Genomic DNA, 27,844 nt, shown 5'->3' on the forward strand with positions numbered 1-27,844 from the left:
AAGATTCTGAGTTTAAGTGGTTAAAAACCTACGCAATATATTTTATTAAATATACAAAAAAGGGAAGAGGAAAATATTTCTATATAGCAGTTCACTGCACTGAACAAGACAAGATACTGCAAACGATAGGAGATAATAAAAATCCTTCTTCATTTCATTACATAGTTGATGAAGTGACTACAAGTTTCTTGATTGTGCTGAGAGCCAGAATTTCTTCCCTTATGTATATTTGTGCTCTGCAAAGGAAGTGTTGAAAGGTCACCATAAAATCACTAGGAACAAAAATTATCACCTTCAGAGCACACAGCTTTTAAGTGCATTGACCCAGTTTTCCAGATTCTTGCAACTGGTTCTATTAGTATCAATTGTTTTACTGGAGCCAGCAGGCTAGTTTCATGATAGCAGAGCATGCCCAACAGCAGGTATTCAAATCAACAATGCAACAATGCCTTCATATTTGATCCAGATATTAGTAACAGTCTGACATCTCCTAAACAAAATGTCTCTTTATAAAAAATGAAAGTAAAAAGGACAAATCAAAAGTCTATAAAAGATCTCATAGCAGTAAGCTTCCATTTCTCCTTAGCCATGCTCAAAAAATGTTTGTCAGATTACCGTTGGTTGTTGTCAGTGACCTTCCATGTCAGAGTCCATCCATGGAGAGGGGGTCAATCACCTGTGTTAGGACTAAATAACATTCTGTCCCTGTAAAGAAGAACCTGGATAAGTAATGTTACTTCATAGCATAAAGCTTAACACAGGGAGACTGAAAAAGAATTTGGAAATCTCAAAATATGGATCAGACAGTGAAAGAGTGGAAGGTTTACTACCCCTGTTCTGACCTCTGGAACTGCTTCTCACATTGGCTGCATGATTAAACTATGCTACCTGCTGAAAGCTTGCATTTTGGCTGTTTCTGATATCCAAACCAAATGAAAGAGAACACCATCCTGGTTGGTGATGCTTCAGGTTCCCAGGAGAGCAGAGCTTAACATTAGACTCAAAATTAAAGCAGCTGAGGATCTGACACAAGGTTAAGCTGATCTCAAACTATAAGTAACAGCCCAATGGCTCTGGCAACTGAGACTATTGAATCACTGCAGTGGAAAAAACATAAAAAGAGACACAAATACCAAACAGCAAAGTTCAAGTGGACTTTATTGTAGTTATTAGAATGCACAGGGACATTAGTGCACATCTCATTTCTCAGATTCAGTGTAGGAGCAGTCAGACACTGAAGTACCTGTACCAGCTCTTTGCTTTTTGCACATTGAAAATGTGTAATGTGGGACGTCTTCAAACAATTTTTTGAAAGAGCCTTGAAGAACAATGCAGTCACAACCAGGCTAAACGATTTCTTCATAGACTGCTTGGTATTTCAAGGAAATGCTATAGATACCAAACATCTTTAATAAAGAAAGTGATTAAGAAGTGCTAACAGGGTGGTAGGATACAGATAACAGATTTTATCATTGCCTTTATAGTCTTTAAAGTCCATTCTATTCCATGATCTGGAAACAGTCCTTGAAAACTTCATTATAACACTATTTCTTTATTACAAATATTTACATACTATATATTAGCACAATTTTTATTTCCACACTTTAACGATTCCATCCCTCGATGCAGTTACTATAAACCCTTGTGTGGTCTGGAAAGTTGCAATATCTGTGATAATATCATGATGTCCGACGGGGAGAGATTCTGGACCCTTCCGAGGTGTCTCATCAGTAGGACCCAGTTTCTGCTTGTTTTGAATTTCCTGTACAAAAAGAAAGTGAGAAATACTGTTTACAGAAAGGTAAGCATTTGCAAAGGGGAATCTTCATGTCATACATATGAGGCTGTAAAAAGATTTAAAAAAATCTCTTAAAGCAACCAATCAACCCTAAAATCTCCCACCCTTCAATGCTTTTCTTAGGATTACTCCTTGGTTCATTTATTTTATCACGCACAATCTAAATCTTAATCTGAACTGATAGCTCTCTGACTAGGGAAGAAAGGTTTGTTTTCTCACATTTATTTCAATGGCACTAACCACTAAGATTTTATAGTCCTATGAGGGGAAAAAAAAAAGCTACAGCAACACATACATCTCAGTTTCCCAAGGGTTTTATAAAAAATGGTTCAAGACCATGAATATAATTTAAAACTTCACATGAAAAACTCAAATATCATAAGGCATAGGTAGACCCCCACTGAATTGAACTCTTTTTTTTTTTTTTTTAAGAGTCACCTTTGAAGTAGCATTTATTCAACTGTAGTGAAATAAAACATTGTGCTATTCAACAACTAGCAACACTGCCAGTTCCAAAAGTCACTCTGAAGGATGTAATAAAAACTGCAGAGTTCTGCCACGATATTATTCTGGTCCCAATGCATCTCACATTGCCTTGCTAAGATCCTACACAAAAGAAATTCCAAAGACTGATCAAAATCGAAAGCATTAAGATGCTAGATGTCAAATCCTGCAAGAAACATGAGTCTGACTTCTGCATGTAAGTATTATTTGGTAAGTCTAATTCTGTTAAAAGTAATGAATTTTTTTTCTTTTAAAATAACTTGTTCCTAACTGCCTGAAAATGCAATGCTGACACCATTCATAAAAGCTAAGAGTGAGATAGTTATAATTAAAGTCATAATGCAATTATGCAACCCGTGGCAACATCCAAAAAGCAAGCAGAATAGGTGTCTAGCAATCAATGCAAAATACCTGAACCACCTCCGTGCCCTCAATTATCTTCCTGTAGTACGAAACAGATGGGCAATTAGAACTGCCAGCAACAACATATGATCTCTCAGGGTAGGCTAGATCCCAAAACCTAAACAAAAAGAAACAAAATCAAGTTGAGATGTTAGCTTGATGAAAGTTAAAAAGCTGTCTTGCTCTTAGGATGAAAATGAGTGGACACAAATGTTGTGCACTTTCTCCACCTAATCGAAGAGTGTGATGCAGAGAAATCAACATTCATATGAAGCTTACATGAGTTACCATTTTGTTTCTTGTCACACAGCCTATCAAGAACTGTACAAAAGGGTAAACTTTGTGTTTCAGAGAAGCACTGCATTTGCACTACTTTTGCTGAGAAGCATTCTCTCAACTCATTGATGCTTACTGATGAACATATCTTCAGCATTATTCTTTTGACTTCTTGGAGCTTACTTAGGCAATGCTTGGCAAAATTTAATACGCTGGCAGGGCTGGAGGGGAAGGTGTCAAACAAAAATGTTGTTGGTTTTATTACCTTATTTTCATGTCAGATCCTGCTGTCAGTAGTATGGGATTACCGGATGCTGGACTACAGTATATTCCGTGGATGCTGTGAGGAGAAGGCTAGTGGGGAAAAGTGATATATAAAAATAAATTATCACCAATAGCTGTTGCCATGCGTCACAAAGGGAATGCATTCTTTACCACATTTATCCACCATCCAATTTCCAAATGTTTCTGACAAATGCTAAATTACTTTGTCAACATCTTAATACATAAATAGATTCCTTTTATTCCTTATGTTTCACATAGTACTGCAACAGATTTAAGTCTGCAAAATGCTTTTTTGAAATCTTGGAAATCACATTCTCAATGATGGCAAATGAGATTGTTTCTAACAGAATCAGGCAGGCAAATCATGCTTAAAAGCACATGGATGCTCAATTTTTTATGCTACGAAGGTATTAAGGGACAGACATGTAACAGAAAAACAGCTTGAATCACAAGTTCAAAGCATGTGACCAAAATGAATTGAACATGCAATCTTTGTGGCATATACAAATTCAAGTTTAGGTAGATTCCAGATCTGCATTTACAACATTTATAGGAAGCAGCTGTGGCTATTTTTGTGTATGTATGTGTGTTTTAAGAGAGATACTCCACATTGCTCTTTTCCCAATTAACTCCTTGAAGAAACAGCTGAGGGTAGTGTTATTAGCAGCAGCATTGTATTACATTATAGTAGCATTATATTACAGAAAGAATGCACAAAAGAGCATATGCTTACAGAGTATACAAAATCCCAAAACCAACAAGTAAAGGCAAGTGCAAGGTGCTATACCATGAATTTTGCCTTTACAATGATCTTTACATGTTTGATCAGCTCATTCATTTTCTAAGAACATGCCTGGCAAGTGAGTGTTACAAATACATTCTATAGATAGTGGAAGATACCAATGAAGATTCCGGTTACACTGCTGTTTCACAAAGCGGGTTTAATTTTGACAGCAGAACAGTTACAGTGCCAAAATAAATCCCTGGGCAAGCTCCTGGTGCCAAACTGGCAAGGCCACGAAGACAGGTAACCATACTGATGCGCAGCACAGAGTCTGAGGTTGTTCTAGCCCCAGCTACAAAAAAAAAGAAATAGGACAAGAAAAAGACCAGACCTGCAGTTCCGAAAGAGGAGGTGCGCTGCTGGCCCACAAAGTGAAGCGTCGATCACCAGTCTCCATATCCCACATGGAAACTTCATTATTGCCTTGAACAGCTACAGGAAAGATATTGCAATGCAAAAAATGTAAACCAGGTTGGTTGGCTCTTGCTACCTGTCCTACTGACATGATTCAGAGGGTATAACATAGAGACACTCTCCACTTGCTCTCTGCAGCATTTGTGTTAGTCTTACTTTAGCAGTTAAAGCCATGCATGTGTTTTGTTGGTCTTACCGCTCAGCGGAAGCTTCACTGAAGTGCCTTGTTTAAGAGAGTTTAAATGAAACCTGCTTTAATCTCCAAAGCTTTTTTAAAGGTATTAAAACCTCACTTTCCTCCCTAGATAGCATCTCATTCTACTTTGAGAAGGATGGATGGTCTGCTCAGCATGGTCATCAGGGACATTGGGGATTACTCCTGGGCAGGTAAGACAGCAATCCAAAATTACACAGTTCAGGAGCTACAGTGAAGTTCCACACCCATGTTTAGTGTAGACAGGCAAAGAATTCTGTTCGAGGGATTGTAAACATGACTGGCATCAACCTAGCATGCAGGGACTTTTTAATAATATTCCAAAATGATTAATTTTGTCACTGATTTATTCTTTAGCAGGCAGGAGACAAACTAGAAAGCACAGAGAAGCTTGCTGTATTTGTATGGTTTTCCAATAAATTCATCTCCCAGGGCGCTTAATAACTAAAATGCGAAGTGAAGCCTAAGAAGCAGGTAAAACATGAAACTCAAATTACTCTGATTTTACAGGAACTTTTATCAATTTTGTAATTGTAGGATTAGTTTAAGTTACGTGTCCATTTCAGAATGTGTTCCTGACACAAACACTTAAAAATTTATGACAGTACTCTGTGCAGTGAGGATGAAGCAGCTCTGACCATCCCAGATGAGGAATCTTGAAAGATTTTTTGAAAGCTCTAACCTGTGACATATCTGGGTTAGATTCAAGTGGGAACTGGAATGGGGCAACCTTTCCATTTCTGTTCTACAGAGGCACTGAAGGCAGTGGCAGAAGTCCCATCAACTTCAATGTATGTCATGAGTTTGGGTTTTGTCTTTCATAAGATTTTGCCCTTAAGTGGTGTGGTAGACAGCACACAGGGGGAGACCCTCATGAGAGCTGTAATGCTCAGATTATGAGAATTGTAAAAGCATCATTTTCATAATGGCCTAACATTACTTCATCCCCCTACCCCTCTTTTTCAATGCCAAAAAGCCAGGAAGAGCAGTGGCAGAACACAAGTATGAACCTTCCCTTTTTCCTCTCTTCTCCCCAGGCAAAGCACAAAAAAAAGTACAAGGGAGAAGAGAGAAAAAAATAAATAAAAGCCCCCAGGGCTTGAAGCAAAAGCTGAAACAGAAGCTGCTTTGATCACAACCTCTGGCAAGTGGGAACTAAGTTTAAATAGTCTTTTACCTGCAATTACCCAGGACTGATAGACAGGATGCATGAGGAGGCGTCTGATTCGCGCCTTCGAAGGATGAGAATGGCTGGAGATGGGTAACTGAAACCTCATGTCCCAGCATGCCATGGTGCCATTGCTTGTTCCTGGTGAGAGAAAGCTCCCCACAGTCAGAAGGATAAACACATGGGGTTTTGCCCATATGGCTGTGCTCTGTTCCAAGGGAGGGTGGGACTTCAGCCTCAAGTACTTAAAGAACAGAATACTTCCCACAAAGAGATCAGGAGGTATTTCTCTCCCTCTGTTTGAGAAAAGCATATACTAGTCAATCTGATCAAGCAAAAGCTTGAGATACAGTTATTGTAGAAGAAAACCAGAAGGGTGGGGAGCAGGGAGAGAAGCTAACAAGAAATACAGACTTACCAATACACAGCCAGCATTGGTGTATGTCCACAGCAAATGAAGTTATGAGGCCTAATTTCAAATCATGTTTCAGTGTCCAAGCATTGCTGCTAGATCGCAAATCCCATCCAACTAGAGATCCATTAACTGTACTGTAAGCCAGTACTGACTGGGCTCCTGAATTAAAGTGGTGCATATCTACCACACAGCCATCATCCTTCAGATCTAAGGACCTGAGTTAAAGGAATAAACTAATTTAGAAACAGATACAACTCCCTCCATGTTTAAGACTCCTTCCAGTAGCTAATGCTGAGCAGCATTTTCCTCGTCACGTCACTTCTCAAGGCATCTGCCAAAAACAACTTTCTCATTTGAGTATAGACACTTATGCTCTCTCAAGTCTCCCTGCCAATAGGACCTGCAAGCCTTCTACAGGCTAGTAAAATGCTGTTAGCAGCTCTTCGTAAATATAAACATAGCTCTGTGCTCTGGGCCTCTCAGCGTGTTTCATATTTCTCTCTCATTCATTCTCTGTGTTTATCAGATATTCATCTACCCAGAGTTTACAGGCAGGAGCACCCCTTTCCACATTATGCGGCCAGCAGTGTGCGAATGGACACCTTCTTCAGTCACAAATGCAGTGTATACCAAAAGGGAAAATCTAATCAGAGCTACGAGGAGACATTTGAAACAGATACCTTACTTTTACTTTGGACAGAAAACAGGTCTTTGAGATGGTTACCAGATTTCCTGAGGCCTAAGACATGTCCCTCACTCAAGCAGGAAGACTGAGCTGTTGAATCACTTCCAAATATTCAAAAACTGCTCATACAGAGAGAGGTCAGAAAGGGCTAAACCATCTTTAAAGACTCCCCTAAATAGTATCCCATCCCCCATATCTTTGCTACCTTAGTCATCACGTTAAAAGCCTGAGAGAAAAAAATGGCAGGCCTGAGGCCAAATCACATGTTGTACATTTGTAATCATTTGTCTAATGACGTGTAAAAGAATCTCCAAAATTACTTCATAAGTATTAATGTCATAACAGAGGATGTAAGAAGGTACCAATCCCAGTGCATAAATAGAAGAACTGAGAACTATTCAGACTGTTTCAAGCTCATAATGAGTCCAGTGACACAGGAGGCACCAATAACCTAAAGCCATCAATCCTCAGCCCTGCACGGTTGCCTTTCAACCCTTCTTTATGAAGCAGGATAAGATGATGGATTACAGCCGTCCAGTATACTCAGCCTGGGCTCAGCCAGCAGGAAGCCTAGGGCAAATCAAGGGATCTAATCGGGGAATATAGTAACAGCTTGAGCTCTGTGGTGAGATTTAACTGCTCTAAGTACATACCTGCTTTGTATTGGGTGGATTTTAGGAGACTTAGGGAGCTTTGAAGCTTCAATACTAAGGAGCTGGATGGCACCATTATCTGAAGCTATAGCCAAATAATGCGAGCCTTGGCAGAACGTAAGTGTCTTTACGTGTCCTCCAATCCGAGAGTATGTCAAAATTGATCTAAACAGTATAGAGAGAGGAGAGAAAAAGAATATTTTTTTTGTGGCAAAAAAATGTACTTCGCTTTTGAGAGAGCTCTGAAAATAACATTTTCTAAGCATTTGAAAACCAGAAAGCAACAAAGCCCGAGTTGCCTCTGCAAGCTTAACTCCCTATCTCTGCGCCTCTAGGTTATGACAGTCTCCAACTCCAGAAGCACACTGCATTTGTCTAACAATAAGATAAAAGCCTAACCTAGATCTGTATCAAAGTCGCATGCTGTAGTTACTGTTATTTAACTGACACTGCAATCCACTACATCTTTTTCAAAGTATTTTGAGACAGCCATCCTCTTCTCCCAATTATCTCTCTCAGAAATGGTCAGCCCCATACCACCCAAGTTTTAAACAGCAATACAGCTTTCCTGCATCAGTCATCAGTGGACTAGACAGCTAAGCATAAAGCTAATTTGTTCCAAAAAACTCATATGGTTTTAAACAGCAGCACCAGAATATTTTTATGTATGCATAGAAATGAAATCAAAAGCCTGTAATGACTAGAATTGTAAATCAGTCTTCTTGATGTTTCAGTTAGTTGACGAAATTTTTAAACTGGTAGCAAACAATCTAATACTTTATAGTTGCAAGCCAAGAGGAACAACATTTCATTATTGAAATCCCTAGCATGCCCTCAAGTGACTCATATTTTGCTCTCAGGTAAAGTTTATTTTGTACTCTAAAACAGCAGCTTCAAAATCCTGTGAGTTTTAAAGCTACCTGGTTGTAGTGGTTTTTCCTTCCATTTTTTGGCTATTCCAGATTTTCACTGTACCATCATTTGAGCAAGTGGCAAAAATGCTGTGTTCATCAGAGACCCGAATGCGGTTCACTGCAGACTTGTGTTCATGGAGATGAGCTACCAGCAATCCTTTGGGACGCCATCCTGCCGGGAAAAACGAAACCATGAAGTGTGGTATTGATTTCATAACCTAATGGGAACATGAAAATCCCCATGATCCCATCCACCAACAGCTATATTGGGATAGAGTCACTACAACTCCAAAGCATAGAATGCGCTGAAAATTTAAAGACAAAAGCCTGTTTGCTCAATTCTAAACTAAACCCTCTTGGCAGATCTGGGTGAGAGCTTTTTAGACAGGTTCCAGGTACATTCAGTGAAATCACAAAGAGCCCTTCTTTGTAGACTGTAAAGATATTGGTGCACAGTTCTCCTGCTGTCAGCCTATGCAGATTGCTGTGCTGCAAATGGCAAACCCATAAATGCCCAAAATGCACATAAGCAACATATTTGAAGAGTCTTAAAGTTCCTCGATTGTCTGTAGAGTGCCTGAAGTGACAGGTTCAGTGTTGCACTATGTGCTACATTGCCAGCCTCATGCACCTAATAAAATGAAATAGCAGCTTTTCTAAATCTCATAGAAAATTTATTTCAGAACTTCAAAAATAAATTGAGGAGTCGACCTGCCATGCAATAACTCCTGCCAAGGAATTGCCAACATATGTGTGATACATTTCCTCCTCTGAAATAAGAAATGCAGAAGTATGTGGCTGTACTTCTAACAGGCATCTACTTTAGTGAAGGATTAACAGGAGATGAAGATAATGAAGGAAGAGACCACAGTAAATTTCAGAATAAGACACAAACTTTAAATATAAACATTTTTCTGGCACTTAATCACTTTTGTGTCAGAGCAGGTCAGCTGCTTGTTTGGAACACATTATCTCATAGGTTGTAAAACTCTCTTCACAAGACAAACACACATCTTAACACACATCTTAGCCAAGCTCGGTCAAGCTTAGCTATGTTCAAATGCTACCCAGCTGGACCATTTTCCTGATGATTTTCTACTCCTTCCCTTAAACTGACATGGTAGTTGTATATGCCCAGATGTGTGCATTTAGGCTAGATTTACCAAAAGACTTTAACATCACCATGTTGATTACTGCAAGCCTCACTGACTCTGCTCTCAACATCTGGAGTTTAAGCACATGAGCTGCCATTAGTAGAGGACGGTCAGAACTCTCCATATGGGACACCCAGCAACAAGCCCATGGAGTGGAGAACACCAGCAGAAAATACTGAAAACTAATCTGGGTAAATCCCAATCTCAATTTAGAGCTTCAAAATTTGAGGCTATAGGAAGATGATGGTGACTTAAAACTCTTTTCTCCCAGAGTGGCTGCCAGAGCCATCATTAGCAGAACTTGGGTGTTGCTCCTTTCTGGTAAAGAAAAGAGGTAAAAATGTCTCTCCTTCTGCTCTGAAAGCAACAGCGTAGTATGGCAATGCACATCTTTGTGGCTGGGCCCTGTGTCACTGTCACCACTGCTGGTAGGGACAGGCTCCCTTGTAAACAAGGGCAGCTCAAACAGCCCGCCCAAGTACGTATGCCACTGGGTAAGAAAACCTGGCCAAGAGGTTACTACACTCACAGGATGGCTGAAAATCTGGAGCCACCCCAGGTGAAATATGTGCATTTCTCACCTCCCAACAGTGTTTCTCCCCTTACCCAAACCAAGCCACAGGCTGTTTACAGGATGGGAAATTCCACATAGTAGGCACATTTCCTAAACTAATAATTTCATCTTTTCCTCATCTGTTGCATTTGTTTTCCTTGAGATGATGATCTTTTGACCCCAATTATGTTTGGTTTTTTTTGTATAACCACCTCACTTGGCCTGTGATTTACCTGGAGGCGGGGGCTTGCTCTCCCACTCAGCATTCTCCATCATCTGCTTGGCGAGTCTCTCTGCGTTACACTGTTCTCGCTTCTGCTGGATCAGCTGCTGAAGTTCCGTTTTACAAGTGGTGATGCGTAACTGGTGTGCCGATGGGGACGCTGTACCGCTCGGTACCTGCATGGTCGGTTTCCTGGGCTGAACAACTGTTCCATCAGATGCCTGTAAGAGATAAGCACTTAAAAATATATGCCTTACGTTCTCACACAAATAAATCCTGCTTTTAAGATTATTGGGTTACACTGAAGAAAAATGTAAAAATCTTTTTTATTGAATCAATTAGCAAAGAATTAACATTAAAAAAAAAATCATGCTTGCATGAAAAAAAACTTTAACATAGTGAAAATTATTATTTGTAGGAAAGCTTAATCATTCACTTATTCTACCCTGTTTGCCTAATGTGTTCTGTATTCTATTTATAGAAACTATAATGTGCCATGCACACCTCTTAACATGATCATTACAGAAGCAGTTCTTGCTCTCAAGGCTGACAGAATTACAGGTTAGCTCTCGAACCACTGTTTGTTTATACTGGTCTTTAAAAAAAAAATAGTATGAAGTATTTCCCTCTTAGTTCAGAGTGGACACTCATTTAAAGCTAGCAGAAGTTAACCTCCAACTAGAAACGAAACAGAAAGCAGTGTGCAGTGTCAAGAGATGCCTCCACAGCCTGCAGAGCTTCCAGCCCATCCTTCTGTAGCCAGTACTTAATTACTACAGGTACAGGATGTCTACATGCAGCTATGATGTGATACAGCAGTTCCAAGTTAAAATAATGACTTCCCTTCCTCACAACAGGTATCAGGGCGTACAGTTTAAGGAAAAGTCTTTCTTGCCAGAACAGCTTAACTAACAACTGGCTAATCCACAAAGCCCCACCCCTTCATGCAACGCATCTGTTTGTCAGCTCTTCTGTTCAAGTAACTAAACTTACTTCCATCCTCTCTCAGTTCCTGTTTTAAAAATAGGAACTTGAATGTCAGCTACTCTGCTGGAAAAGAAACCAGGGAGTAGCGTGACCAAAGTCAAATAACCTCCAAATAAAACAATAACGCCACATCCCTATAGCCCCACTCATCTTAAAACAATTGAAACATTTAAGATATTAAGAAGATAGCATTTTTCAGGAATACCTGTGGAGAGGATGACAAAGTGGCACAAATGCCAGCTGAGGACTCTGAACGAAGTGGTTTCCCAGCCTGGATGGCTTCAGGATCAGTAGTTTGCCCATGTCCTTTGGATATTGGCTGGGAGATGTTCGTTGGTTCCAGGGACCCAAACATGCTTTTCCATTCTTCATTTACATTTGAATCTTGCTTTACATGTTTTCTAGCTATAAGCGGTTAGGAGGGAGGGAGGAGGTGGAAGGAGAGGCAAAAAAACAACCAACCAAACATTATCATGACAACATTCACTTGGACTGGTCATTACTTTCAGACTATACATAGGTCCAATGTTTACATACCAGTTTATTATTTACATATATAGAAAACCCTACTGCTAGATTGTTTAAGTCAACTGACAGGGATTTATGAGGCAAATAAAACAAAGCACTTGCCATGTGTGTTCACACCTTCCTAATCCTACAGTTAACTCATACAATAAATCATTCCAGTATAGGGAAAGTTTACATCTAGAAGGCTGCAGGATTGGACTCCATGTGACATTTTTTTTTCTTATAGAATCATAGAATAGTTTGGGTTGGAAGGGACCATAAAAACATGGGACAATTTAAATTTGGACCAAGTCAGTAAAGAAAAAGTTAAAGATGTGAAGACTTTGATGGTGACAGTTTTGGGTTAAATAAATGAATACAGATAGAGACTTCACATAAACTAATTTTCAAATCCTGTCCACTCTTGACTCCAAAGGATGCAAAAAAAAAAGGAAGGTACTGATGTACCTTCCTTTAAAATGATATGCAAAATATTTGCAGACAAGCCTTTTAATTCTGGAAATAAGATGGCAATATCTGCATGGTTTTCAGCTATTTCTGTGTTTTTACATGTAAAACCACACAACCTATCAGTGGTGTAACAGAGGAGGGACTTACAAGCTTGAGAGAGCAGAGAAGCAGCTCAAACACTGTCTGGAAGAAAATAAGTTTGAGGATACAGAGATCTGGAATAGAGTTAGCAGCAAGTGGGTTTCAAAGCTGAACAAGGAAATGTAAGAGGTTTTTTAAGCTGAAAGAGGAGAAGGCAAAAAAGTAAAATAGGGTTGGATGAGCTGCTGAAGAACCCTAAGGCAAAAAAGCATGTGGTTGATGGGTGAACAACAGCTGGGCCTCCTCAGTGCCAGCCTGTTTCAGCAACAACCCTAGGCCTCAGGTTCCTCCAAGCTACCTCAAGAAAACATCCTGGATTTTCAGAGCTAAAGAGGTCATCACTTCTTGAGAGGAAAAAGAGAACAGAAATGTAGCCTTCATAACTTACACTGCTACCATGGCTCATTAGAATCCTGTTTGTCACAACCAGATGAACAATTGGTGCATATTACCACTGCAAATGCAGTCAAACTAATTTAAATATTCTCAGGGGCAAAACATCCCCACCTTTGACTGATCCAGAGAGCATTCTGCCACCTCACATTTCAAATAACAGCAGTGATTTTGTTATTGCAAACTCAGTGAGGATGATGATAGCCATGTGGGCTGAATTATTGAGAACACTTGCTGAATAAATTAAAGACTTAATTCTCTGACCCTGAAAGAAAGGCCATACTTCATCTATATAGACCACAAAATATACCAACCACGTTTGTCATCAGGCTCCTGCTTTGTTTTAACAAGATCCACTTGTCTTCCAGTTATCCCCAGAGCTGACAAGTCAATCACCCCTTTCTGACTGCTGTCATGCAGGTGGCTCTGATCCACTATATTTGCTTTAGCTTTGTTTGATTTTAACATAAAGTCTTTCAGTGCTAATAGTTTGTCTTCTTCCTCCTCAGTCATCCCCTACAGAATAAAAGATAATATTATTTACTTTTGAAGAAGAACATGCATCGAGGCATAAAGATGTAAGAAGCAGTAAAATTAATAACTGGCTCAGATGTGAAAGGAGAGAGAACATCCCCAGAATTCAAGACATCAGACTATCACTCACACAAGACATTAGGTAAGCTGCTATAGCGTATCTTTTCTCTTCAGGAATAGCAAAAGGGCGGAACAGCATTTAATACTGGATCATTGTCTGGTGCAATCTGCTTAACTGCCACCTAGGTCATGCATACAGCCCACAAGTCACAGGGAAAAACCAAACACCCTCAGTTGTAGTCCTTCTTCTTCCCAGTTCTTGCTACTTAGTGTGGGTGATTCTTAGTCTTCCCCTCAAGACTCTCCAGCTCAGTTTGGTTTTGGTGCTGCATGTCTGTCTTTTCAACAAATCCAACAAATACTCCTCAATCCAACACAACACACAGTGCGTGTACTGCAATGCTGCTACATCACAGATGTGTCAGAAATTTGAGACATATATCCTTTTGTTGAAGACTTAGGTTGTACTCAGGAAATCCAGACACATGGTTCCCCTATTTCTGGCAGATCTATTAAAAAAAAAAAAATCTTCCTTAACTTCTGAACTCTTTGTCCTACAAGCATATACTGAAATCAATGAAGTGAAGGGTTTGCAGGATCAGAAGCTCAGACCGGGAGTCCCTCAGAGCAGCAACTGCAAGGTTGGGGTCTGTGGCAACATATAGGGCCCAAGAATCTCAAACCTGATTTTCAAAGTACAAATAACAAGCAATTACTTGTGAAAGAAGCTTCTTCAACAGCTGTGCAATGGCAGGGTCCTCTGGAGGTGGGCAGTCAGGCAGAGCACCATTCCTCTTCTTCTGACGCATCTGAAGGTGTCGGAAGAGGCTTGTGATATCCTTCGATCTTAAGACATAATCAAATATGGAACGGCTGACAGGCTCTCTAAGTACACTTAGCAGGACTATTTCTTTATCTATCTGCAATTCAAAAAGAGAGACCAGTCAACATGGAGGAGGATGCTATCTGTATAGACATGGGGAAATCTAGCAGTAAATGCTGTCAGCTCAGCTCTACAATATTTGCACTTTTTTTTTCTGAGCTTGAAAGTCAGTAACCAGACAACTGCAAATATTAATATAAAAATCAATCTCTTCCTCTGAAGGCAAGTTCTAAAAGCAAGTTTTTAGCTCAGTTCCGAAAAGATGCTTTCAAACTTACAGTAACAAAAAATCATGTTGGACTTTAAAATCATTGCACATGATTGTGCCAATAATCTAGATTCAACTTCTTTCATGAAAATAATATCTTTCCTTGTGTTGGTCATTTCAGATTTTCTCTGTTCTCTTTCCCTGTTCTCCCAACAGTCTCAGAACGTTAACTTGGCATTGCTAGATGGGATTAAAAAATCTATTACTAGTACAATGATATTTCAGACCTTGTCTGTCTTTGTCCTACATTTACCCTGTAAAAATACCATCTAAAGAGCTCTTGCCCTGTGTCAGTCAGATTATTGAGTTTCCTCCTATGTATACAAAGGAATAAGCATGCACACGCGTGTAATTAAGCAATATTCAAAAGCATATTGGGACATTAGTAAACAGTCATAAGAAACTGATGAGTTAAGGCATAATTTAGAATCATAAACTATGGCAGTCCTTATAAAGATTGTTCATTACTATTAAAATAGAAAAAAAAAACAAACAAGTTTCTATTCTCCCAGGTGGTGATTCAGTGTCTGTGTCCAAAGAACGTGTCTGGACAAACAGGTCTTGTACACAGCCTAGATTACTTGCAGCCCCAACACTCCTTTTAGTCTATACTTTTATTTTAGTACTTGATCTTTGCTGTTTCAAGATTAGGTCTTAAGGTGGCAGGGTGGGGGGATGGCAAGCCATATTCATCACATAGGACCCCAGTTACAGTCCCACAGTTAAACGGTAAACCTAATTTGGCCCAAAATTATGATATAAGTGCTTGTATAAGAGCTAGAATACTCAAAATAACTAATGGGAGATGGTGGGTGTGGACCACAAATCTTCTTTCACAACAGTGTCAGAAGACCTCATTCCTATAATGTGCTTCTCACGTGACTGTCTACATGAAAACCAACTTCAAAATGAGGCCAAAGTGAGGCTTTCTTTATTACAGTCCAACTCACCGTTACCCCCTACTTGCTTGCTATACTTAGTGTTGCAGAGCAAAGAAAGATTTACATGCTAAAACAAAGTAGGATATGAACAAGGCAGAAATGTATCAATCGATGCCTAAAATACAGCACAAGGTGTCTAGGGAGATATGAACAGGGAAAAATATTATTTTAGTGAATTTACCACCTGCATGGTATACAAGAAAATGTTAAACCATGATGCATTTTCAAGGTAAGCACTGCAACAGTTTCTTATCTATTTGAACACCTGAGAGATGCATTCTGCAGGTCCTAAAGTTATATGCAAAGATCCCTCTATGGTCGTGTTACCAGCATCATGCAGGTCATTCCTACACACATGCTGTTATACAATGACTGAACTCATTCATGCTGAGCACTCTGCCCTTACCCTCAACAAAGCACCAAAACCAAAGAGTAGCACTGCTGAAATCGGTATTATGACTAGTGAAGATATACTCACATTATTTGAAGTATTACCTGTATTATTGGTTGTGTGATAAAAGGATGGAGGTATGGCATGAGCTTGCAGTAGACATCAGCAATGTTCAAATACTGTGCTACCACAGTGATAAATCCCACTGCACCATAACGTATCCAAAGATTAGGATGACACAAGAAAGGTGCTGAAAGAAAATGAGGCTGTTAAAAATACATCATTCATATTGAAGAGAGGGGATCATCCTGTATATTCCTTCTACTAGAATTACCCCCAAACTGAGCCTTCCCTCCTGCAGAGCACCAAGGTCAAAACAGACTGAGAAAATTACTTCAGTCTTCACTGTGCCTGTGCTGCTCAGCTTCTTTGCTGTTGCCAAAAGGCATATTTTTCCTATTTATTCATTTCAGTCCCTAACAGTCAACTCCAGATTTGAAAAGGAGACTAATCCAAAAATAAATCCCAACATTATTCTGGACAGTTATGGAAAATCCTAATAGCAGTGATTTTTTTTTCTTTTTAAGTAAAAACTTTATTCCTTCCTTCCTTCCTTCTTTCTCCTCTCTCCCTGGAGTAGTTGCTACTTATATTGTAAGATTATCAGACTCAGAAGTCCACCTCAATTATGTGGGTTTTAAGAAGTTGTAATCAAGGGAGTGTACCCGGTCATGAGATATAATCACAGATCATCTGCCCCAAGTTCTGAGTGCATTTGAAAAGTCGTAACATTAGGAAGAGGCAGACTACCTTTCAAAATATCAGTTGGTCTTTTCCATGAACAGCTGGTGAGTGTATGGCAGGTCTAAATTAAGCTGATAAGCCTGATGAGGAAAGAGAGACCAACTCTGTATTCCAAGGTTCTATTACAGATTGTAAATGAGTTAAATGGTATTGTATGGTGTTTAAAACAGGATAAGAAAGGATCACGTATTATCTGAAGGACTGGATTTCCCTCTTCCTCATAGGCTGATGGGTAAGAGTTTGCAAGTTATGGGCCTGATCAACTTCCAGAAACAACCAGTAGTTTTTCTTCATTGGAGACTGACATGAAGAACAAGGAAAGATCTTAAAGCAAAAGGGTTTTGGACTCAAGGCTAAGTGTTGTTTACTGCTCTCCTATGTAAAATCAGAGAAGATGCTTCCAATTTGTTGGTGATTATTTTAGAGTTCTGAGCACTAACACAGTCCATTTAGCAACAGTTCATTGCCATAATTTCATGTAGATTCTAAACCAGCACTGTAAGTTTGCATTTTGGACAGCTAAGCTGACTGTGAAGTTTTATGTAGCACTAAGATTTCTTTTCTTAAATAGCAAAACAAGGTATTCTCCCATATTCCAACTTACCGATATCACAAGCAAACTCATAAATATGGGGCTTTTGCAAGAGCCCCAGTTGGCACATACAAGTAAGAGCATTGAGGGCTTTATAAATGACAAATTCTTCAGCATCACTGAGACCTTGCTGAAGTAGAGGTTTCAGTATCGAGGAGCTTTGCCAGCCAACATAAGCAGCAACACCTGAAACATAAAAGGAACATATAAAAACCAAAAGTAGCACTTCCTTGCCTTTTCTCACTAAAGCTTAAAATTATCATCCCACAGAAACAACTCAAAATAGATAATTAATCATTTTTAAAAAAAAGAAGCTGCTTTCCATTCAAAGACCAATATTCTGAAAACTGTTTGACAAAAGCAGACCCCTGTGCCTGCAGAGGTCCTTCCAGCTGCCAGGCACAGATGTCGGAACACAGCTGGCCAGCACGAGTCTGAAACAGCCAGGCAAAGCCACCAGTGCTCCCAACAGCAGGGGATGCAGTGCCTGCATTCCTACACGGAAAGAACAAAGGAGAAACGAGGAAAGGTTCTGTTGGCAGGATTTTGTCTATTAGCTTAGCAGTGATGGTAATCTGAGTATCATTCAGATTCCTGAAAAGACTCAACTGGACACTGGACTAATTATCAGCAAGCAGAGTCTACAACAAGCGTTCACCTATCCACAAAAGAAAGAGGCAGAAGTAGTCAAAAAGGAACTTTTAGAACAATCTTCTAAAGCTCTTCCAGTCTGAAATGGCTGCAAGATTTGCTGTTTAGTTAACTAGTCTCAAATTATTTGCAGTCCTGAAGCCATCTTGTCCCTAGTTTCAAAAGTAAATCCAGTTTTTAAATATATTTCAAAATCTTAGAATGAAGCCAAGATCGAAAGCAAAATGAAAGTAATTCCTTTGAAGCTGCTGCACAAAAATATCAACTGCATTCTAGTAAAGAAACTTTCCTCTTCCTTTCCCACATGAAAACCAATCAGTGTCCACATGAAACTGTCATCTGAAATTGCTTGTTTGGATTAGATGACTCATCTACAACAATTAATCTCTGGCAATGGTCAGGAAAATGAATCTTGTTGAATTTCTGATCTTTCCTCTATTTTTACATTCATCAGGCTACCAGGGTAACTCCTCTGATCGTTCTCAAGAGAAAGAAAAAAATAGTTTTTCATTGAATAGCTCAGGCTTATCATTGCTATTGTCATACGTGGCACACAGCATAGACCATAGCTGGCTCCTCGGCTTCTAACTCAGTTATCTGGGATTGGTGAATTTTTGGGGATTTAATCTCTTCCCATCAGAATCAAGATTTAACATAAAATGACTTTATCACTTTTACTCTAATAAGGTAACAAGCACTATGCTTGCTCATGTATTAATGCTGGGCTTTGCAACCAGTTACTAAAAGGAAGAGAGGAAGAAGAGAGAAATGGCACAGGTAAGAGAAACCCCCTCAGTGCCACTGTTACAGAAGGGCATCTGCCCACAGACACAGGCAGCAGTGCCTGCACATACTTAAATATGAGTTAGAGAGGTCAGTTCTAAAGATGTGTAAAAGCTTTAAGTAAAACAGCGTAAAACAAAAATATACATTTTGAACTTTATCTGAATTCTTCCATGGAGGTTTTAAACAGGCACTGGGAGAGGAGGAGTTAAAAATACATCTCTCTACATGCCTTTTGCAAGAAGCCAGGACACTGTGACCTGTGCTTTGGCTACCCCATTGCTCCTTCTAAGAGAATTTTGACAAGTTATCAGCATCACATCTTGGCAGGGTTTGCCAGTGCTGCATTTTGCAGCTTCCAGTCATAATGGAATGTGCGCCTACCGCAATGGCCCTGATGGACCTGGATGATGCTTCTTTTTTGTGCCGTGCACCTGATATACTTTTTTTGCCCCCCCCAGGTACTGCAGTCTGCTGTGAGAAAGTTTTACTGAACTGCAAATCCTGAGCAGTGCCTCTCAGCAACACTCATGTGGAATCATTTCCAACTTACATGGAACATCAGATATACTAAACAGCTGATACAGCCATGATACTACTGGCAAGATTTTTTAAAATCATTAAAGATTCCTGTCAGGTCAGAAAATTTAAGTGATGTTCTAAGGCACTAAAAAAGTTTTCAAATTATAATTTTAACCTACACAGAGGCATAGTTTCCATTATATAAACAGGTCCACTTAAATTAATGGAACACACACCCATGAGGTGACGCATCTACTGAAGAGCTCGTAGAATTCTTAGCATTTGTCATAATTTAGGCTTCTTCAGTTAGTGGCTTTAGCAAAGACTCAAAAAAAAAGTTAAAAATAAATAGCATTTAAAGTTCATTTTTTATGTTAATCGAACAGAGTCTTAAATGCCTCAGTCTCAATTGTATTAAATATTTGGACTAAAAGAAAAGGATATTTGTATTTATATTGTTTTGTCTTCATTCCCTAAAGAAACATATATAGTCAATATATCAGCTAAGTCTTTTCCTGTAAAATATAGAAATCTTTATAAGAAAGGACTTTTATATGACTGTTAACAAGATATGTGAAAATTAATTTCTTTACATTATTCTCTCTCTACTCTGTCTGGCTAAAATCAAACACTTACCAACAATGCTGTCAAAGAAAGCTCCTCGAAGATGCCAGTCATTCTTATCATTTAAGAAAGTGATCATGTGAGACAGAAGAACATCATTGGCTTTTTGACGTCCGAAAAAGACACAGAGACGCGTTATTCCATTTTCCATCAGTGTTTGTTTCACAATATTCTCCGGGTCACTGAGCAAAGTCACAACTTTCTGCTGTACCATTTCATGCAAGGCCTGCAGCTCTGCAAGAGACAACAAAGTGAACATTTGAGTAGGTGAGAAGCAATATGGCACGTGTACTACCTACCGCTCAAGGAGTTTCACTGATGGGTCATCCTGAAGAACATCTGACTTGGTACAATGTACAACGCAACAGAACCTCAGCAATTGCAACAACTGACTTACCAAAGACTTTAGGCTAAGCACAAGGCGGCGGCAAAGCCAAAGAATACAGAAATGTGAGACAATCATACCAGATCACGACATATTCTGAACTCGTCATAACTTCAACTAAGCTCATTATATATATATATGGGAGAAATGCAGATGTGAAGAAGCATCAGAATGAGTCAGCAACAATGGTACAAGAGCAAACAAAATGCTTCAAGGCAATTCTAGCTTGATATGTTTATTAAACTATTGGTTTCAAAATTAGTGGACAAGAGATGAAAAGTGTATTTTTAGTTAGGTAGACAGACTGGCTTCTTTAAAGATGCAGGGAGGAATAAACAATACTTGAAAAAGTGAGTGCTTCCAATTTCACTAAATATCAGCAGTTACCCTAACAATACCAATGAAAAATGTGAAGATGATCTTGTCCATGGCTTCTCCTCCATGGTGCAACTAAAAATATATTTCTGTTGAATGGAAATAACAGAATTACTAATGCACTGGATATTACTGAAAGCTGTATAAGACAGGTTCTCAAACAAGTAGCACAAAAATTTCAGCTATTGCTGTTCCAGCTTTGCAGGGGCGATTACCATTTGCCTGCAGTCAGAAGACCAGCTAATTTTCTTTCTATCATGACTCTGTCAGTCACATGAAAAAGTTGCCTTCTGGGTTCAAATTCCTCATGCTTGGTGTCTAAAAGGGTAGAAAGAGTAGAACTATTCAAACTTCTTTCTTCCTGGTGCTGCTTCTTTCATCTCCAAGCTATTTTGAGGGATAGGGGACAGTATTTTTTAGAAATACAGCCGGTGTGATGGGGCTTCCTTTCTCTCACTTACCTGAAGGAACTTGAAGGGGATTTATCATGTTCGGTTTTCATAGTTGGTTTTGATTTTGTTTTGTTTTTTTAAAGTATCATTCTGCAACTAGTTAAGAGTTAATTGAAACATGCCTTTTTCCCTACCAAATGGAGTATGTGTGGGATGCTTACCAATTATGATTAGTCACAGATTGTTCCACTTAGCCCAAAAGAAAAAATTACGGTTTTTAACCACAAATTCTTCCCAGCTTAGAGGACTTGCTCGGCATTATTACGGAAATCTGTGCATCACTAAAAAGTGCTGGAGCGGACACACAGGTCACTTGTTAGCATCCCTTCTTCCCAACGGAAAGAAAAAGAAAAGCCATCCTTAGGATTTTAACTCATTCTCTGTGCTGCAGTTACAATAGTACAGATAGCGGTATCACTGCCATGTGGCATCCATACATTGAACATCTTCAGACAAAAACGATAGACAAGAATTGCCAGGCACAGGAACAGAAAAGGAAGAGCGACTGAAAAATACACTACTATGACTAAGCGAGAATTCGACAGGTTTTCCAAAGCTAACACTGCCTGCCACTGCAACGGAAGCAATGTTTGGAATACAGCCATGTTTTCGCAGCTGACTTGTTTACAGGACTGTGAGTGAAGCTGGATATGCAACTAGGCAGCCAGCATCACAGTCAAATACCTTGAGAGCTTTTGGAGAAGAAAACTGCATTCACTTATATAATTTTTTTGTCTTTCACAATGTTCAGAACAGGGGTGTCTGTTTCTGCATGAAGCTGTAATGTAACACGCTTTGATACTGGTCAAGGCAAAGCATTCATCCTGTTTGACAGGAAGACTAAGCTTCAAGAGATGAGGAAGACAAATGCTCACTAGGAGCTCTGGCCCATGATTTGTTATTATAAGCAGGCAAGATAAGTAGAAGTGACATTACCTGTGTCATAGTTATCACTAGGGTGAGATGTTTCATCCATTTCTTCACCATTTGGTTCATTTTCCATATTCAGATTTTTTAGCTGTACTAACTCCAGAAATCTCAGAGCTGTTTCTGCCAACAATGCGATGTTTTCTGCAAAGGAAAACATTTTGAATTTTTCTGCTTCGCCCATTTACAGCAGTGTGATCATCCCCCGATGAGAGATTATAATGACTGACAATAACAGTTACAATAGGCAAATGGGGTTGAAATTACACGACATGCTCTGGTCAACCAGCTTCTGTTGACCTTGACCCCGGTGAAGCTACCAAATACACCAAATCACGCGGTATTTTTGTCATGTAAACAAATGGAAAAATTGTAACGATAGCGAGTATAACAAAGACTAATTTCAGTCTTCTAGAACTAGCCCTAAATGCTACCTAATCCCAGCCTAATGACTAAATAACTTGATAGAATTTAAAGGCCAATTAACCCGAATTAACTAATGTCCCCACGTGGCAGACTGCAATAAAACAAGAAGAAGCCACCACGCCAGGGTATGTACCCTAGAAAATAACAGCAGGGTTACCCTTGAGGGCTGGATTCCACTTTTAGAACATTTGTCCCTGTATCCATCCACACGATTTGGCACCGTTCCGCACTGTTTGGAAGCTGCTGAAGCTACTCAGTCAATATTATATGGGTCAGGGCACTGCTGGCACAGGAATAATCTCGTCAAGGCTGAAGTCCCACTTAAGCAGCCATTCAGAGTGTCATCCAAGACAATTTCAGTGTGCCAAGGTAACCAGTCCACAGCCCAGATCAAATCCTGTAAGTCGCCAGCCTGGCTTCTTCCAAAAAGTGTGCTATAGTAACACAAGTTAACTCAGGTATTAGACCACCTTCAAATATATATCTCTCTATAGATATATTTGAAATTTAAATTGCTTTCTTACCACAAAAGCTACTTGAAAGTAAAGCAACTTAACCAGATTTAACCACCTACAGTTCAAATAACCTCATCAAATTTCAGAAATTATTCTAGCTGTACTCAGTTTGAAAATAGAGTCAAACAGAGGGAGAATCTCTGTGTAAGCAGGTGCAACTGGAGTCTATGGCTACTAAGACCTGTAGCCTTCTTGCACTTGCAGAAAAATAGATTCCATCTTGTTTCTTCCATTTCAGCTTCTTGAACAAGTTCAGCTTTATATTAGTTAATTTAAAAATAATAATGAATAGTTTCTAATTTTACAAGAGTTGTTGGGGAGTTTTTTGGTTGTTTTTATTTCCTAATCTGCAAATAAAACTGAGGCACGAAAAAATGGTTCTTTCATAAAGCCCTAAAATGTCAAAGATCAAGGTGAGCAAAACCAGTTGGTCCTATTTATTAATTATACGTTGCCTTCAATAATTAGTTCTATCAGCTTACTTAGCAAACAAAAGAAAAACATCACCTGGGACACTTTCAATTGAATTCTGCATTTACAACTTAAACGAACAAACAAAGCAAACAAACAAACAAAAAAACCAAGACACCACCACCACACTTAAAAATATGCTAGTCATAGCAAATAAGGATATATAGTAAACAGCAAATATGGGCATGCCTACAAAGCTTCTTCCTGAACCAGGCAGACCTCGTATCTGCTACGGTATAAGCCAGTCATTACGTGGCAAATAATGTCATTTCAGCCCCTGAATATCAAATTTTATTTTGTGGGAAAAGAACTCTGAAGCACAGTGATGCTTTAAGTTAGTTTCCTGTTTATTCAGTTCAATCAGGCCAGTCTAAGCAAACAATCTGAGCTAATGAAATGGCAATTAAGATAAATTAATAAAAGCAGCAAAGGGTGGGCAAGCTCAGGAAGGCCTGTTCACATACTTAGCTACACAAAGACCACCAGGACAAGTACTTTTCTTCATTATGCTCTTGCTTATCCAGGGAATAAAGCCAGGGCTGTATCCCTGAGCTTGAGACTTTAAACTCTGCCCTTAGCTGTGGGCAGACTTGCTGTGTGCTACACCCAGGCCTGAGCCCAAAGCACATGTACACTTTCTGCAAGCTGCTTCTACATGCAGAACTACAGAGAGGAGCGAATGTTTATCTTTGAAAAAGTTAATTCATCTAGCAGAGAGCAAATGCATTTTGTCAACTATTTAAAACGTAATTATTTACTTTGGGTACAGATCTACACTGGAAACTCATCTCTTAGTGTAAGTCAACTCGTTAATTTTATTAGGTTGCTGCCACCACCTGCACCAGTTAGCTTAACTGAATACAGGTGTCATTACCTGCAGTCATGTTGAGACTTCTGGGATTTACTGAAATATAATCAGCAAGCATTGTGATGATTTTGTGCAGAGGAGAAAACAGTTAAGGAAACACAGAAAAGCCCAGGATTTGGAGTTTTGACTGGATTTCCTCTTACCAGCATATGCAAGTCTGACGATGGTGGCTTCATCCTGGGCCAAGTGTGCAATGCCTGGCAGAATGTATTCTGGGTAAATGTTAATATCATTGCGTGGCACCTCTTTGACGAGAGCAAGAACTTTAGTTAGTGTCCTCACAGATTCTGCCCTCACCCTGGGCACAGAGTCGTTGCTGAAATGTAACAGATAAGGAGTAATACGATCCAGAAGAATCTCTACACTTAATCTTGGTGCTAAATGAAGAATCAGTTCCAAAGCAGCCAGTTTTGAATCACAATATTTGAGAGTCTGTAAACAGGAAGTTATCACAGACACTAGAATAACCAGCCCATTCTCTTTTGTCTCTCCCTCGGCTTTCTCTGTGCGATCATGCCCACAGAGATTGTGAATGATGTTGTCCAGATCTTTACGTATGACCAATATACGCTCATCTGCCGATACAAACGTTTCCTTGGCAAACTGGGCCATGTAAGGCTGAAGGAAAGTGTAAAATATTTCAGGAAATGCATTGTTACGTTGCTGTTTCAAATAATCTTCAGCTGCTAAACGTTTATCTGGCTCACGATGGACCATCTGAGTGACCTTGAGAAAGGCAGAAGTAGAAGGGAGCGGGAGAGAAAGATTAAAGGTTTAGACATTTGCAATACAAAAAATAAAACAAACCCAAATAATAAGCAATTTGTCACCAAGGCAGGTGAAATAAGCTACAAACAGAACACACAAATGCTTCTAATGCTGTAGCCCATCCTTACCAGTTCTCTGATACTGCGGTCTTCAATTTTGTTTAGGACTTGATCAGGGAAAAAGAGGCCATTTCTGTAAGCCAAAAGCTGAGATAAGTCAAACAAGGGGACACCTTCTGTGAAGAGCTCTGCTATTACACAGCCTGGAGAACAACAACAAAAAAGTCAAACACGTCAGATTATGAACAGACACTTTAACTTTGCTTTCTATATGCAGACAAGAACAAACCCTAAGCAACTCTTATCTCAATTAAAAATAAGGCAAATGAGTTTCCACATTAACTTGTGGAAAGCAGAGAGTATCTCAAGCTCCAAAACCTGGCTTTTACACTTGATCCCTGAAATATCTCCCAAGTATTTTACTTCAAACTTGCCAACAGCAGACGAGTTTGCAATTAGAAAACACAAGACAGTGACTTCAGCCACCTGCCAGCTGGAAAATACACCACCAGAAAAGGAACCCACATCACTGTCACGTGGCTGAAGAGTGCCACTAAGTCAGCATGGATCGGGCAGTATGTCAAAACTACGCAGCCCTTTTACAGAAGGTAAAGAAATAACCTCTATTTCCAGAGTGATGCTGGGAGACAGCACATATTCACTCACACAAGCTCATAAGCATAGTGAGAAATAACATGATTGCCAAACACAGTCCCTCCTGTTGTGTACATGACACATTCTCTTCAAATGTCCCACTCCTGCAGTTTGCTCCCAACAGTCAGCATCTTGCTTTAGCAGTGGGGTGCTCTGGAAGCTTGACCATAAAAGCAGCTTGTAAAATGAAGTAACTGTTACCTTGAAATTCAGATTTTCAATCATTTTAAGGCAAAAAAAAAAAAAAAAAAAGCCAAAATTATGGCTTTCCAGCTGCTCAAGACAAGCCTAGGACTCAAGACAGGCTCTCACAGTTGGACTCTATTGTGTATTTGCGAGTGGGACTATGACAGGAGCTTACTTAGTTATCCAACTTCCTCCCTGTGGGAAAAATGAAATGAGAAGGGACTTCTAAAGCCAGTATTGCCAAACTGCCCTGAAAGCTGGCTCAGTCCCAGGCAGCTGAACCTTAGAACCACTGGCTGGCTCCTTTTCTTGGGTCCCATGAGGTACATGCTACGTGTCGCCAGAACCTCAGCCATGAGAAGATGATGGCCTATGGCTTGCAGAACCATCTCTTTCCCAGGGCAGAGCTGAGCCATAACAGAACAGTTTGTGATTTCCCTCCTCAGATAACATGGTAATGCGCATAAGTTACGTAGCTTATGGCACTGTATCTGTACATTTTCTGTGACTGAAAAGTTTGGGGTTGGCCCTTATGCTTTTCTGCACCCTGACACACAACCATAAACAAGAAAAGGTTTCTCCTGATGGTTCCAACTACCTGCGGAAAATATATCCATTGCACGTTTTAACTCCCCTCTTGTTCGCTGGTTGCTATTTGCCAAGTCTACCAAAGGAGTTGAAGGGTCCCGCATGTTCTCCAGCTCCGTAGCAAACATGCTGCCATCGACAAAGCGCTCGGGAGCGATGTAACATGTTCTCCTCCGTGACGTGTCAAAGAAATAATTGAAGTCAGCGGGATTGTCTTCAGGAAGATAAGTTGGTTTGAAACTGGCAAAGTCAGTTAGAAGAACCCAGTTCCAGCTGGTCACCATGATGTTCTCTGTTTTAATGTCCCCGTGGCGGACTCCAGATTTGTGCGCTTGGTCCACCGCGGTGAGGATCTGGAAAGCGATCCACCTCTTTTCAATGTTGTTCAGGAACGGCCTCGTACTAATGCGGTCATAAAGGTTGTCCCGTACGTACTGTCTGAAAAGCATCGCGGCCTTCTCAGACAGGGTCGCTTTTTGGAAGGGAAGGCAGTTCTGTGCCGAGTGCAACCTTATCTTCAGCTCCTCCAGCTCCTGCTTGTAGCTCGTCAGGGGCAAGGTCGGGTCCTGAATGGCAAACACCTTCACGACCACCAGCCCCTCCCGGTGCTTGGCTCGGGCGACCTTGAAGAAGCGGGTGCTCCCCAGGCTCTTGTCGTATTCGAAGTCGTGGATGTCCGAGAAGTAGCTGTCCACCGAGAGGATCTGCGAGGGGGCGATGCCAGCCAGCTGGTTCCCCATGGTGCCGCCTCCCCCGGGCGCAGGCACCGCACCGGGGCTCTCCCGCGTCAGCCTGCGGGGAAACACAGCGCCTGTTCCACACCGGCCGCCTAAACGGCTCCGCTCCGCTCCCCCCCAGCCCCGCGGAGCGCAGTCCCCGCTCCCCGGGGCCCTCAACTCCCCCGGTTCCCCGCTCCGAGCGGGCCCCGCCGCCGCGGCTCCCGCCCCTGCCCTCCCCAGGCCCCGCCGCCGGGGCAGTGCTGCGCGGGGCCGGGCCCGGGGGAGCGCGGAGCCGCGATGGCGGATCCCCCTCCGCGGCACTCACCGGCGCGGCCCGCCCGGCCCAGGCACAGCCGGGACCCTCCAGCCCCGGCGGCGAAGGGATGGAGCGAGGCGGGACTGGGGCGGCGGAACCGGCACCGCGCGGCGGGCGGGGGAAGGGGCGGCGCCGTGAGCT

The 27,844-nt window shown here is 40.6% G+C and overlaps 1 protein-coding gene across 1 annotated transcript; it reads right to left on the reverse strand.

Annotated features, from left to right (window-relative positions):
- Positions 1-1,141: 1,141 nt before the first annotated feature.
- On the reverse strand, positions 1,142-27,836 carry PIK3R4 (phosphoinositide-3-kinase regulatory subunit 4). Its single transcript, XM_065051679.1, has 20 exons — positions 27,713-27,836; positions 26,679-27,460; positions 25,310-25,443; positions 24,557-25,139; positions 22,143-22,277; positions 20,007-20,228; positions 17,427-17,600; positions 16,123-16,268; positions 14,252-14,455; positions 13,256-13,457; positions 11,635-11,834; positions 10,453-10,663; positions 8,519-8,684; positions 7,599-7,763; positions 6,264-6,475; positions 5,855-5,986; positions 4,381-4,481; positions 3,246-3,334; positions 2,714-2,822; positions 1,142-1,762 (listed from the first exon to the last, which is right to left on the reverse strand). The coding sequence occupies exons 2-20, from the start codon at positions 27,406-27,408 to the stop codon at positions 1,592-1,594; spliced, it is 4,086 nt and encodes a 1,361-aa protein (XP_064907751.1). The 5' UTR covers positions 27,409-27,460; positions 27,713-27,836; the 3' UTR covers positions 1,142-1,591.
- Positions 27,837-27,844: the final 8 nt, after the last annotated feature.

The sequence above is a fragment of the Columba livia genome, chromosome 2, assembly GCF_036013475.1.
Source record: "Columba livia isolate bColLiv1 breed racing homer chromosome 2, bColLiv1.pat.W.v2, whole genome shotgun sequence".
Lineage (NCBI taxonomy): Eukaryota > Metazoa > Chordata > Aves > Columbiformes > Columbidae > Columba > Columba livia.